At 36.6% G+C, this 15,443-nt stretch overlaps 1 protein-coding gene across 3 annotated transcripts in view; it reads left to right on the forward strand.

Annotated features, from left to right (window-relative positions):
- LOC121305193 (AP-3 complex subunit beta-1-like) overlaps window positions 1-11,502 on the forward strand; it is a 110,272-nt gene extending 98,770 nt beyond the window's left edge. For 2 of the 3 annotated variants that reach the window (XM_041236746.1, XM_041236738.1), the window contains exon 27: window positions 10,413-11,502. In XM_041236746.1, the coding sequence (XP_041092680.1) occupies window positions 10,413-10,566 (154 nt within the window). In that variant the 3' untranslated portion in view covers window positions 10,567-11,502. Of the gene's footprint in view, window positions 1-5,399; window positions 6,000-10,412 lie in introns of those variants that run through there. The other variant, XM_041236753.1, reaches the window with a different exon arrangement.
- The last annotated feature ends 3,941 nt before the right edge of the window (window positions 11,503-15,443 follow it).

The raw sequence follows: 15,443 nt of genomic DNA on the forward strand, positions 1-15,443 counted from the left end.
GAATAACCAATAGCACAAATTGTCCCAAGTCATCAGTCTCCAGTGCATCCCAGCATATGCAGAGGGCCCTTCGTGTTTCCTGGAATGTGTGTCTGTATTGATGAAGATAAAGTATTGCCATGTACTTATTTATTTATTTGCTGATTTTTATATTGTATTTTCACAGTACACAATTTTAGACCTATTTTAATAGTTTTTAAACACAATGCACTTTTTTACTTCCCAAGTTGAAATTCGGCATTCGCTTCTCAGTAGTTATTAAACATTAAACGTATTTTTGTTCCCTTCACAATAGGGAGCTGTCTGTTTACATGCCCACTACTGTATTTTACAGTGCATTAAGTCTCATTTGATATGCACATGGGTACAAACACTGCAACCCTGATTTGTATATACTGCCGGAAGTAATGAACAAGCATGCACAATGCAGATATTGGTGTGCAGTACTTTTACTGTGCTATACTTTGGGATTGTTGTTTTTTTTGTTCATTTACTCCCAAAGTAGGTCATTATATATTGAAACAACTATTAGGGGGGCTAGGTTACTTTAATTGCATGAATCTTGCTTCCCAAGTGTAAAGGCGAACAGTTGTTAGCCTAAGCAAAATGCACTCTTGCTATTCTATTGAGCCCTAATGTGAATTCAGTTCAACATTCTTATTGCAAATACACAGTACTGGTCCTAATGGGGTTACATGCATTAAGCAAAGCCCAATGTGTAAGAGTTGTGGTTCAGTTTAAAAAGTGCTCTAACTCGAGTACAATCAGTAATTCGATTCAGGTGTCTGCATGCATGCTATTAGTCTGGCACAACTGTTTTCACTGACTTGGTTTGGTTCTGCAAAACCTAGCCTTTGTATTTATTATGTTAAAGTATTACCTTAGTTTGCCACTGTGTGCTGCGTGAGTGAAGCTTTTGACACATGATGGCATTAAATGAAAGGAACCAGATCAGTGGTTAAGGTAACTATGTTTTATAATCATCATGAGTGCATTTTCATTTATTGTTAAATTAGTGAGAAACATAATTATTTTATAGAGGACTACAATTTGAATTTTACATTTTGTTGGTTTGTTTGTCTCCTGTAAAAAATCCACATGCAGAACGTGTTTTAAATCTAATTAAAATGCATCTGGAAACGTTTGAAAGGGAACGCTCATTTATATCTGACAATGAAAATGGATTAAATGAAGGTTCTGTAGCAATCAGCACTTCTGTGTGTTTGTTTGCTTGCTACCACAATAGGCATGCACAAATTATCATTATGTTTAAAAACCTGAGTCCTTTGTCTGCCTTTATACGTTTTTATAGTTGACGTAGTTGATATGAAAATTATGTATTGATGTTGTGCACGTATTTCGATATAGATAATGTTGAAGTCCAAAACTCAGCTGACTCCTTCGAGAATTTAATGCTGCAGTGAGAAAGTCGGACGGACAGTTCTATGCCAAAAAAGCTTCAATAAATGTGCTGTATGGACTTAAAACGAGCTTTCTTGACTGATTCGTAAAACAAATATGAACTGCAGACCTCGCCTTATAGTGGGAAACTAAAGTCTGTGGCTTCGGGCATGACAGCCCCCTGTTGGTAATTGTTGTTCTTCCCTCGGGGGCCATAGTTTCCCACTATTTGCCTCTTCTCCAGTGCATGCTAACACAAAAGAAAATATGACAGAAGCAGACAGAGATTTTGAGCTGCTTAAATTCTGCAAAGTCACATGCTTGGAATAAAAAAATGTACAAAGGATGGCTGTATAACATCAAATATGCAATGCTGAAGTGAAGTATGCTGGTGGTACCACTCTTACATACAGTGGTGTAGTCTTACGTCTTAAAGTACCTGAATGCCGTTTATTACAAACCCCTGGTCTCTGTACTGACCGAGTATATAAAGAAGCTTTAACAAATCAGTATTTTCAGAGAATTTTAAATAGCTCTCAAACCAGCACTGTTTTTCTATTTTTCAAACTGGGAGCACATGCACGTACTTCAGAGGACCCAACAAAAATGAGGTACTGGGCATTTGATATGAGAGTTGAATTTGCCATATTACATTCTAATACTTAAACTCCATGAAAATGAGAAGAAAAAAAACACAAAAAATGGTAGAACATGTTAAGTACAATCATTTAGTGAACATTAGCAGCTAATTAATACATAAATATGATGTGTACACAGTTTCAAACAACAAAAGCCCTTAAACAATTTCACATTTTTTAATTGTAACTATTGCGCCTTTACATTAAGTCTGTACAAATGTAACCAACTTTACATTAAGTCTCATATATATATATATATATATATATATATATATATATATATATATATATATATATATATATATATATAGACACACACACTGATTGAGAACCATTGCACAGTAATTAAGCTGTCAATAGCGAGAAAAATAGGTAATTATTTCCAACATCTTTTGAAGAACATTTTGGCAACACAGCAGATGATGGTCAAGACAAAGGGGTTGGATTCATGTTTGAGAAAAGCAAACTATGATAAAGGAAATGACTACAGAGCACTATCAGATAAATATGGAATAGCAAAATCCACATTTGCAATAATCAAGAAGTACCACAGAACAAATTCAAATGAGAAGTGGACGTCCAAAGAAAATTATGGGTACAGCTAAAAACAATCCAAGATTAACAGCCAAGGACTTCAAAAAAAGATTTAGAAGCATCAGACACAACGGTGCACGAAAGAAAAGAACTGTACAAAGACACCTGAACACACAAGAGCTGTGTACACGCAGACCTCTCTGCAAACCACACTAAAAAAAAAAAAAAAAAAAAAAAAAAGTCTAAAATTTGCAAACAAACGTACATATGAACAGGAATCTGAAGCATTCTTCAACAAAGTGCTCTTGTTCAATGAGACTTAAATAGAAATGTTCCCCCAAAATGGCGCACAGTATGTTTGGGTGTTATATTGTGCCAATACTTTTGTCTGCAACCTGTATCTCGTGATTCTGTTGTATGATTTTGATTTGCAGAGACGTTTAGAAAGCACGATAGAGTATATAGTAACAGTATATAACCTGTAGTGTGGTCCTCCTTGCTATCTCCTGAAGAGCTGTCCACTTGCTGTTACATCTATGACTTATGACTTGCGGTCATTTGCAAGAGTAGTGCCCCCGTTGACCAGCCTACATTACACAAATGAAACATTTGAGCCAAAGTTCAGTCATTTTTATAATAGGAAATGGTTCATGTTTTTTGTTAATTCCTGTTTTTTTTTTTTTTTTTTTTTTTTTTTTTTCTTTGAGTGTCCAGTGCCAGCGTTAATGCTGAGGTAGCCCAGCATTAGTAGTGCATGTTTTAACTGGACACAGTATCTACTAATACAAAACATCTGTTATTCTACTATGGTGGTTAAAACGGTCTCAAATTATTCTACTTAGCATCTATTAACTGCTAATTAACAGTAGGCCTATTATTGGTAATGCAGGGATCATTTCTTTCATTGCAGCAGACTCTCAGATTGTCCGCTTAGTTTTTGCATACAGCTCTGTAAATGTAAAAACTGTGCCAAAACCCCCGATCAACTGTTATTGTAGCCAAATAAAATGAAAACAGTCCTATGATAAAACGGTATGATGGTACGCACTTTTAACATTTTACATTTTAAACATTTTGCTGCATCGCTTTAAAAAAAAAAAAAAAAATTATAGGTGAAATTGTAGAGAACCTTAAGGTATATCATAAACAAATTGCTATATCTAAAATGTTCTCTAAACCCATGGTGTATGATATACTCCAGTAGGCTTTGAACAGCTTGTGTGCTACATGTGCTGGTCTTTAATGGGTTAAGGTGGTTGTAATGGAGGATTCTGCAGCTCAGTACCCTATTCTGTAGCTAATTAGAAATTACTAGAGCTTGTTGTTGAGGGAGGGCAGAAACATCTACAATGTGGCCACTAGGAGGCAGCACTGCTTTTGCTATTCGGCTTGACCTAAATTGAGCCTTAAAAAATGACTGGTTAAAAGAAAGTGGTAATAAATCAGAACAGGAACACAATGTACATTTTGTCTAACATTTCTTAATCTAAAACAGACCCTAAAATGATATAATCTAAAAGTGAATTTATTTTCGATTTTGTTTTATTTATTTATTTATGTTCATTTATAAAGCAGTTGGTCCTGGTTAAAGATTTACACAGACTGCCTTGACAGCATGCTTTGATCTACCTAATCAAGCTGGTTTTTGTTTTAAGAATTATGAAATATTACAGGGAAAGGTTCAGTTATGGTTATTCTTCTTGAATGCAAGCTTTCTAAAATCTGGAGGGTCTTTTTAAGTCTTGGAGATTTTCAAGTGCTTTGTCTCTCTGACAAACTTGCACACGCTTAACTAACTTGTTTTTTCTTGCATAAAAGAACAAGTGTGTAGCACATTTAATATACAAGTTTATAATGTTCTTCTACATAGACTTACTGCCTGGGAGAGTTCAAATCCCCAATGAGCGTTACTGGTTAAGTACATTGAAATACATACATGAATAGTTATTTGCCTAATGTTATTCCGTTATATTTAGGTAACATTTGCTTCAATAAGAGACACATCTGCCATTAAATGACTCTTCTCTTTCAAAGTAAATTGGTTGTTACCTGCACAGTTGCCCATCTGTGACAAACCTGTGCTAGTGAGTGTCTGTTTGTGTGAAGCCTGCTCTCCTTTCCAGCAGGGCTATCCTATGTGCATTCTCTGTGTGGCCTCATTACACATTTGTCAACTTTAGGCTAATTATTTCTGTACAGCTAGGGCAGGGAGCAGCATCCTCCGATCGTTTTTCTTGCTAATAGGATTGTATATGCTTCAGCTGACAGTAACTGAAGGTTTCATGTCAAAAGAGTGTTAGCCTGAGTGAGCCTTTGTCACGACTGCTGGTACCCGTTAAAACACAAAGTAAAAGGATCAAACTAGGATTAGCTGAATTAAAGGATGGCCAGAGGCAATACCAAGTCCTTAGACTAGTTCCTTTAGGGGTAATTCCACCTATAATCTAGCTAGTTGCAACGTGTAACGTGTTTTCATACGTGAATTGTCACAGGGTACAAGTTTGGTTTTAGTTTTTCGAAACTAATGATTAATTTATCTTACTCTTTTGAAATCAGTGTTCTATAGAATCTGTATAGATGCATACTAACGCTTTGGTTGGATAATAGACCTTTCAGAATTACTAGACCAAATGCTAGTTAATCTAATACGCCATCTGCCTTACTCTCACATGCCAATGATTAAATTGGATTACTTTACATAAGAAAATGATGTGTTTGTTAACTTTTTTTCAATTTATTCCAATATTGACATTTTGAAAACCACATCTTTATGGGCAAAAACAAAACAGACTGGATTTATTTATTTATTTATTTATTTTATTACAGAAATGATTTGCAAACTCTTTGATAGAAGCAGAAGTGTTCTGACCTGAAGGAAAGGACGCTTGTCACAAAAGGAACGTGTCACTCCTTTATGAACTACAGTAATTAATAATAATAATAATAATAATTGAAGCGCATGGAGACTTTTTTAATGTGGTTGACTGAAACTAAACTGCTGTTAATAAAGAAAAAAATCTTACTTACTAACCTTAAGCAGAATGTACAATTGGACCGAATGATTGCTGGACCAGTTTGTTATGAATGACTGCTGAACTGGGAGTCCTAGGGTCTGCTGGACCAGTTTGTTACGTGCACCATTTGCAATAAATGATAATACAGTAAAATAGGGAGCATTAAAGGCAGAGTGCTATATAGATGTATTTACTATCCAAACACCAAAAAATATTTGTTTGAATATATGCATTCTGATGTACTACAGCACAAACCTGGTTCATCCAGCTTTAGTGTTTCCACCTCCGCACTTTTATAAGTTGAATACTTTTCATTATGTAAGCGATAAGATGCGATCTTCTCTATAAAATGTGTACAAAACAGCATGTTTAAAACTGTATGCTTTTATTTGAATAAACAGAACAAAAGATTGTGAACAAAAATGTTGTTGTTATTATTATTAGTGCTTTCGTGAAAATAAACTGAGGACAAAGATCGGACAAAGAGATCATGCAGAATAATAATAATAATAATAATAGAGTCTTTTCCTTGGTAATTGATTTGAATATTTCAAGATATCGAGTAGTTATTAAAAATGCTTCCGGGAAAGTTGCCTTTTGATTAGACAGCAGAAGCAGTGTGCTCTTCGGAAGAGCTTGATGAAGATGGGAATGAACGTTTCCTGCTGCCGACAACCAGGTTTTGCGTTGCTCTTCGTTGACGGTCCAGTCATTTGTAAGGTTACTTTCACATTGATGACCAGTCACAGATATTATTTCCGTGCATTGCAAACCAGAGTTGGACAATAACTGGATTGTACTGGAACTAATTGAATGATTTGTGTAGTAGTGCTGATGGTAGGTTTTTCAGTTTGCCCGACAGTACTACTCTCTACACTACTTACAGCGACTGTAATTATCTCAGAGGTGCTCCTATTTTCTGGGATGTTTTGATTTAGCCATTCCTCAATTGACATCTTATTAAAAATGGTTGAAATTTACTTTAAATGACATTTTGTTACCAGCTGATGGAGTGATCATGTTTGATTTGTTTTTGTGATGTGGTTACAAAGATTTAAGGGTGTACATCAGGGATTATATCCCTCTATCTCAACCGTATTTAAAATGCGTGGAATCTTTTCATTGAAGTATATTGATAACTAAATGCAAATACCTATTTTTCCTATTTTTTTTTTATTTTTGTATTAATGACTTGGAACACAGAATAGTGCCAGCATCTGCACAACATAGTTACTGTTCGGAGATATTGCTAAGGGTGCATATACTGTTTCTCACCAATGAGTTTTGTACTGTGTGAATTAGCGGGGGGAAAAATGGCAGAGCAGGTTAGGTGTAAAAAGTGCACTTGAGTATTATTATGGTACAATGTGAAAAATGACTGGTTTGAAGCTGCCTATTCAGTAATTCTCTAATGCCCACCAGTCTTAAACAGCAAAGAGCCAAAAAAATAAACCCCAAGGCTATGAATCATAGCAGCATCCCAGTACAAATGTGACATGGATACGGTACTAGACTACCAAGGTCATGTTTTGTTGTGTAAAATAACAGCCATGGGCTGCTGTAAGTGTAAGATAAGTAATGGGTTAAGGAAATGGATCTATTAACAATCCTGGCAAAATGAGGGTGAAAATCCATTGAGGTGAAAAGGATGAAGAAGATTTTTCATATACTGTGCATGTGCTAGTAACCAGAAATAGTCATATAAATAGTTGGTTAGCATTATTGGTGTGGTAGCTTTTCGGTTCATTGATTCACCTCTTTCCATTTTCATCTACAGTATTTAATTTGTGTGATCATTGTTTGATCCTGTTGAGAAGAGTACATGCAAATAAATGTTCAAGGTCAATAATGAACTGATTTAATACAAATGCAGGCATTTGATTCTCTCTAAATAAACTAACCATCGAAAACCAAGTTTGTAGCATTAAACACACTAAGAAACTTATGTAGAATTTACAAGTTCGTTATTATGATATATATACTTTAGATATTATATATATATATATATAATATATTATAATATCTTAGTTTGAGATACAGAGTTTTCTGTATGATCCTGTAACACAAATCTGTTTCTTCAGGACTCATGATGAACGGGGGCTATCAAGCCATTCTGGTGGCTGCTGTGTAGAGCCTCCAGGCATTGCTATTGTGTGTTGATTTGTAGATGGTCATAATTGGTCCCTTTTGGTTGCTACTGGTGTAGGTAAGACTTGGAGGGTTAATATAACTGCCTGTGCCAACCCATATAAATGAAGATTTGTCACAGCTTGTAATAGGTTGATTAATTAAACAAAAACAAAAAAATATATATGTATCAAGTTAAACACAAGTTCACATAGAATATTTTAGTTTGTCTGTGTGTAATAAATACTTTCTTGTGTCTTAATTATTTAAATACATTTTGAACATATTGCTCAAGCAGATTGAGAGTCTTGACAGTTAACAAATCTGAGGATTAAAATGTCAATCAAAAAATTGTTGACATTTAAATTGTATATATAAATCTATATTCTTTTTGAAAACATGTTGTACACATGTATTTGTTTAAAAGGTTCTCTTTCTCTATAATATTACCCAAAACAGTTTGTGCATGAAGTTAATCATATTGTTCTATGTTGAATGAAATTGTTACAAAAACTGTTTTGCAGAAAGACAACACTACTTCATTTCCCTTGGGTTAAAGTTTGCACATTTAATTAGCCTAGTTTAAACTGTGTTCTGTATAATCTCTAGTGGTTTTATAGAAGTATTTAATCAAACAATTTATTTTATTTTGTTTTGTTCCTTTAACAATTTAGCTAATTGATTGTAAGTTAAAAAGTTCATTTTCATACATTGAATAAATGCTGTACCGGGATTTCCCCAATCTGTGTTTTGTTAATAAATTGTACTTACAATTAAAGAAGCAACAGAACCCTAGTGTGAACTGAAACTGTTAATTCAAGTGGAGCTATACTGACACACTCTGAACACTTTCATTTAGCTGACACTAAAAACATTTTATGATGATATATTTTAACACAATTATTTTATTAATGACCTTCCATGCATATTCATTGTTCAAGCAGTGGACACAAAGTGATCCAAACAAGTGCCTTCATGTACCTTTGAGAAACACAGTAGAAGATGTTGATGTAATTAAAAGAAGAAGAAAAAAAGAAATTACTCCTCATTTCAAGAGAATCTGTTTCCTGCTTAAGTGGCTAATATTTTAATTAAGTCTGAAGTGAAGTTTTTGGAGTATCTTGTGATAAACTCCCTCTTTTATGTTGATGGTAATTAAGCAGGTCCCTGAGGGGCCCCCGGGAGGCGCTGTGCATGATCGCTGCTAATTGTTAGACATGAGACACTGACCAGTTGGTCTGCTCTTGGATAGTCGACAGCATGCTGACAGCCCAGCAGTGTTTTAAGATGGGCTATTGTGAGCTTTTGTCAGGGCTAACTGGGGCCCATTGTGGCCAAAGATGTTGTGCAAATTGAGGCAGATGGCTCCGATTCAGACGCGTGGCATTCAGAAGAGAGGGAGGAGGAACGGCTCTGCAAAGAGGGGGTCGCTGGAAGCAGAGACAACTGAGTAACAAAACGGTGAGAATCCCCCCCTGCCTCTGTGAGAAATGAAGAGAGTGGGGGTGGGAGCTGTCTCTTTGGCTCTCTGTCTTCCTCTTAAACTAGCCCCCCCACACACTCACTCACTCACTCACTCACTCACTCTCTCTCTCATACACACACACCATCTTCCCTCTGGGGTCCTGCTTTTAGATGCAGAAAAAATTTACAGGATTGACAAAAGTTCATTGTGTTCCAAATGGCTTTTCAGTCAATTGCAATGCTAAAGAGATGTTTTTTTTTTTTTATCTTACTACCATGTAATTAGAGGACTGTGTGTGTTTGGGAATTTGGTTGTTTTGTGGGGCTCTGTATATGTGGCAAAGGGGATTAGGAATGAAGTAACTTGTTTTAAGCAAGTAATGTTTGTCTTTCTCTTTTTTTGTTTTGTATTTATTTTATTGTGGCTTTAGAGCAGCTCAGTTTACATTTGCTTATTAATGCTATTCCTTGTACGGAGATCAGTGTAGCACACATATATAGTGCATTTCAATTGAATATTGCTGATACATGCAACATACTTAAATACAAATGTATATAATACGTAATAACCTTTAATTAAGCACTTTGTACTTTTTTTTTTTTTTATTATTATTATTATTATCAATTACATTTTCCCCAAAAGAACCTTGCAACTGTCATACAGGATCAGTGGGCTACTTTAGAATTTTGACATCATTTATATGGAGTGCATTTGTAATAAAAATGAAAGCTTTTTATTTTTTTAATTCCTGGTAAAAGGTGTCATGGGATGGTACTTTTTTTTTTTTTAAATACATTGAAATATACCCCACATCGACACAAAGAATCCCAGAATCCTGCCTGCAGTAAAATGGTCTGATGACTGTATGATACCAAAAGACATTACGATATAACAAGGAAAGCATGACCGTAATCCATGTTCTTCTTTAATATTTAATAAAATGTTCCAATAAAGACCAATGAAAGTTGAAAGAAGATCACTTCAGCTGTTGTTTTCATTGTCTTGTATGTGTCATTTGTTGTGTTGTTGGCTTTAACCCAGTATCATTTTTGGTGTAAAGGGAAGGTAGGCAGATATTACAGCAGGAGCTCTTGGCAGAAGCTTTTATATGCAGATTTCAATGTATAATTACTGTTACAGTGGTTCACAATCTACGATAGATGGGAGGGGACGGACATGCCAAGCTGTTTGCCAGCGCTGTGACTGTTGATCTAAAGCGCGCTCTGTTTCCAGGTTTGCTGCGAAGACTGTGAAAGCTGCGGACCTGGTGCTGGTTACAGTGGAGCTGAAGGAAGCCTCCACAGCTCAGCTCCTCATCAACACTGAAAAGACTGTGATTGGCTCGATGCTGCAGCAGGAGCTCAAGGCTGTCCTGTTCCAGGGGTAACGCACCTGCATCTGGACTTCACAATCTGGCACACAGCAAAGTGCCTTTCATTTTGAATATTAGCTGCTCCATCTGGTGCTGGGGGGGGAATAATAAATATATATAAAAAATAATTTTTCTACAAGCCCCCCCACCATCACTGCAACCATGCTCCACTTGCTCAGTGCAGCTGTGCTATCATTCATTTAAATTCTTGGTGTTTCTTATTCTCCTAAGGTCTGATGCCATTGTGCTTTTTCTTTATTGCATTTCCCCTGACACACATTCACATTGGAGAATAAAAAAAGTTTGATTAGACCTTTAGAGTACTGTACTGCACAGCAACTCTCTCTGTATCTCTCACATGCCACACTGTGTATTGGAGGGTTGTTAGTTGAAAATTATTACACCAGAAAAACAAATAACACAGGCTAGCCAAGATATCGTAGGGAAAATAATGTACAAGATTTTTAAAACTATTTTATACCAAAGGATTCCCCTCAATAGAATGAATACACACACAGAGATAAATGCAGTACACATTCAATATATACAAGATAGTTTGTTGATTCAGTTATCTTTAGCTGTTTTGTCAGTTTGTGTCAGTTTTCCTTATTTTCTTCAGAAGATACAGTAGTACTTGTGTTAGTGAACAGACTAACCCCTCCATCTCAGTGTTACCGAGCTTTGAATGAAGAAATACAGTACAAGTGCCTTCAAATCTGAACATAAATGCTGTTCTGTTACTTGTGTCTTTAAAATTACCACAACAAAAGGATGCCAGTATTTCCACAATGTGCATACATCATGTTAAATGAGTCAAAATATTAAAACATAAATGCTGTTTTGTTACCTGTGTCTTAAAATTACCACAACAAAAGGATACCAGTATTTCCACAATGTGCGTACATCATGTTAAATATTAAAACTGGAAAATAAAGCAAATGTGGCCGAAAATGCTGATTTTTTTATTATTATTATTATTATTATTATTATTATTATTATTATTATGTGTTTAAGCTCCTGTTCGAGAGGTAGAAATGGGTGCTTTTGGTTTCTTGAAATATTCTCGTTGGTTCAGTGTCTTGTTATAAGAGTTATGGTGGTGTGAAGAGCACAGGTGCTGCTCTTAGCCTCCCTACGGTCGATGATGCTCACTAAACTTCTATCTATTCTACACCAACTGCGGTAAACGTAACACTCCTGTTTTATAACATTCAGGAATCCTGTCATTAAGTGACAAAGTTTTTTTTGACAAAATGTTCAGTAGAAAGGCTAGGGTCTGAAGGGTCTGCAGGTTTAAATGTGCTGTCCCTGATTGAACCCCTAATTGAACCCCTAAGTTGCCACTGTCTACCTGTTGCCAATTAACCATCTACATGTCATCCACAACCCATGCACTGTTGAAGCATTCATGATGTCTGGCGCAGTGGTCAGTACCTGCTAGATAATTGGCAGTGAAGTGTCTTGAGCCAAAAGCCATGGCACTTAACAGAAGACAAGGTCAGTTACGCACAGGTGATGATTGCTGCAGAGGAGCTTCATGCTACCAAAAAACAAACCAATGTTTTGTGTTTTAATGCATTTTTAAAATGTGTTTATAGGTTATATTTGGAACACCGTCTCTCTTTTGCTTTTTGTCGCTGTTAAAAGCGAGCATAAAGATTCTAAAGTCCTGTTAGGATTTGAAGGGCATCTACCTTTGGGATAGGGACCTGTGAAACCCAGTAGGCTGAGAAGATATGTACGGTTTTTGTTTTTATTAGTTCACCCTTTTAAAAATGTATTTTTAAAAAAAAAAAAAGAACGCGGTTACATTTTGTATGCTGTACTTTATTGCTGAAATAAATGAGCTCTTCCTGACCAGGTTGGTTGGATCTGTAGGTAAATCAGTACAGATGATCAAAAATAACAATACAGGTAAATGCATGGACAGATGATCAAAAATTAAAACCCAGATTGTTCAATTAGTTCATTTGATTCCGAGAGTTTAAAAAAATATGATGAAGGTTGCGCAGTGAATATTTCCTACCACGCAATAGCTGTTTTCCAGCTGTCAATTCCTTAAGACATTTTTATATTTTGAAGTTGCAGTCAAACTGTCTGCTTTTGTGAAATGTTAAAACAATTCAGACTGTAAAATGTAAGTGGGTATGTGAAAATATATCTGCATCTATATATCTGTATCTCTTTTTAACACCATCAAAATCAAATGCCTCGTGTTTTCCAGTTGAGATCAGAAGTGTGCTATGCTGGTTGTGTGCTGCTGAATCTCCCAAGAATGGTGCAGTAAACGAAATGTTAGTGATCTGCATGAATCCACTGGCAATCAATTACTCATCCGGTCAACAGAATTCTTCAGCATTGTCACGAGCCGGTAAGCATGTATATTATGAGCACACAACTACAGATCCTCTAGCCCTCCATTTTAATGCACTGTGTATTCCGTGGGTCAGAAGTGAAGATCTTGTTGTGGGCCTATTTATCAAGACTCTGACACTTCTGGTTCATTCCTGCATGCATCTCTACTGGGGTCTATTGGGAACCATGCACCACATGTATAAAACACTGCCATGCTGGTGTAAGCATTGCATTAATATGGATTTACTTTTGCACTAATACTTCCTGACTGGTCCTACCTGCCACCATTGTGTATGAATCTGCCATTTTGTTAAATAATTAACAAAAGCATACTCAAAATAAACAACTACGATTCTAGCCTTTTTAGTCATGTAAACAAGCAAGTTAAAACAATTATTAGCATACATTGTAACAGCACAGCTTAGGAGGAACCAGCATGGGCTTGTGCCGTAGTGGTTGCACTGTATTGTCACCTGTGATCTTTTTTAAATAACATTAACCCCTGTTTTCCACCCAACTCCCAATTTCCAATGTCAAGCAACTTACCAATGTAGTTTACTGGATGAGTCATCATTAGGTAGGTCTACTTCAATGGCAGTTTAGTCATTTGAACCTCCTTGTTTAAACGATTAGCTTGTACTGTAATTTTCAAAATGCTGCACATGTAACTAACGATTCGGCAACTAACGATTGGCCTTGGCACAGCTTGTGTTCAGGTCTGTATTGATCTAAGGTTACAGTACCCTTCTCAGACATGCCTTGCTGTCTAAAGCCCTACATGAAGACAACAGAGGAAACTCATCATCCCACTGCCACAAGGGTTATTACACAGGATTGCTGAGTGGACATTTTATTAGGCCTGTCTGGGTGATTGTGATTCGAAAATTGCATTTGCTTACGTTAATCTCTGGGAATTTCGTGCACTGGCCAGCACTGGTTTATCTTGATCTATGGTCCCGTAGGTTCAAGAATGAAACAGTCAGTTTAGAAAGTGATTACAATTATTTATTTTATTTTTTTTAATTTAGGTGACCAATTATTATTTTTATTTATTTTCCACCAATTTGGAATGTCCAATTATGTTTTTTCTCCTCACCGCAATGAGTCCCCACACAGCACAGACGTTCTGAGGGTGCGTGAGTGTCTCACAAGCCTAAAACCACAATCACTTTTACGCCGAGTAATCCAAAGCAGAGCTGGGCAGGCTACCAATCCCGAAGAATAGAGATCAGCCCTGCTTTTTATCCGCTTTGAATGTGCTAGTGTCTGGCCAGTAGGGTTTGCTGGTGCGCGATGAGGAGAAGCAATTCCTGTCACTTTCACATCCCCCACCCCGGGAGCGTCGGAGCCAATGTGACTCCCCCTTTGGAGCCCCCAGCAAAGTTCAGCGTCTTTGCACAGCACAGATGCGAACTGGTGCCGTCCAAGCTGTGTGACTCATCCTGCACTCCCAGCTGGATGGGCCACTCAGGGACCCCCTCTAATATTACGTCTTTTATACCTTTGCTGAGGTTTATATACCAGCAGGGTATCTAGCAGGAAAGCAGTGAATGTGTGTGTGTTCCAAATTCCAATTCTCGATGGTCTACTTTTAGAAGCGCTTTACACCAGCTCACCAGCAGATTCCAGACTTTTCAGCAGCGATGGTTTTTCTTCATCATCATCATAAAAAAAAAAAAAATAATACTTTTCCCCTAGCTGCCATCAATATACTTTGCACAGATTTTGTTTTTAATTGTTGTTTGTTTCCTCCACCTCCTTGTTGCTAACCTTTTCAGCAATCATTTGGTAATTAAGATTCTGAACAGAATTGTATTTGATGTGCCCCTGTGCAGTCCTCACGTCTGGGACTTCAGTACAGCAGCACACAGCTGCTGTGGTTGATTCACAGTGCTGTGGCTGTGGCTGGTAATAAATAAATCCTCTTATGTAGTTGTTATGAACACCTGTTAGATCATCTGTCAGCAGTGCACTGTTCACATTTATCATGGTGCGCTAGTTATTTTACCTCAATCCATTTGCAGGTGACTCGGCCTCCATCGCTGGATTACTATTACCACACCATAATCGCTCGCTTCCCCTCGCTGTTACAACTTGCAGATAAAAGATTTTGCTACTTTGACAAAATTTTATAAATAAAGGTACAGTTGAGTGCAGTAAAAGTTTATTTTTGTCATCATTTGTCACAGCTGTATTCTATAAATCAAACAAAATAGCACTCTCACTGCCTCTGGCAGGGTCTGCTTTTCCCTTTGGACAAGATGACATGACTTTCAGATCAAACTGCTTCATGGCTTTCCATTCCTTTTACCTGTATTGCTATTTTAAAAAAGGATGGTTTCTAGCCACTATGGCAACAGCAAAAAAATATAACCTGCATGTAATATTGTACTGAAAAAAATCTTTCTCCACACCACCACATGCATTTTAAAACACACACTCAGTGCTTGGAAAGGCTCACAAGAAAAACGTGTTGTTAACTATTGGTGTTATTAAATGATAGCCGGACAGGCTGCTTGCAAGGGAGTGTTCGATGG

Source organism: Polyodon spathula, chromosome 2, assembly GCF_017654505.1.
Source record: "Polyodon spathula isolate WHYD16114869_AA chromosome 2, ASM1765450v1, whole genome shotgun sequence".
Taxonomy (NCBI): Eukaryota; Metazoa; Chordata; class Actinopteri; order Acipenseriformes; family Polyodontidae; genus Polyodon; species Polyodon spathula.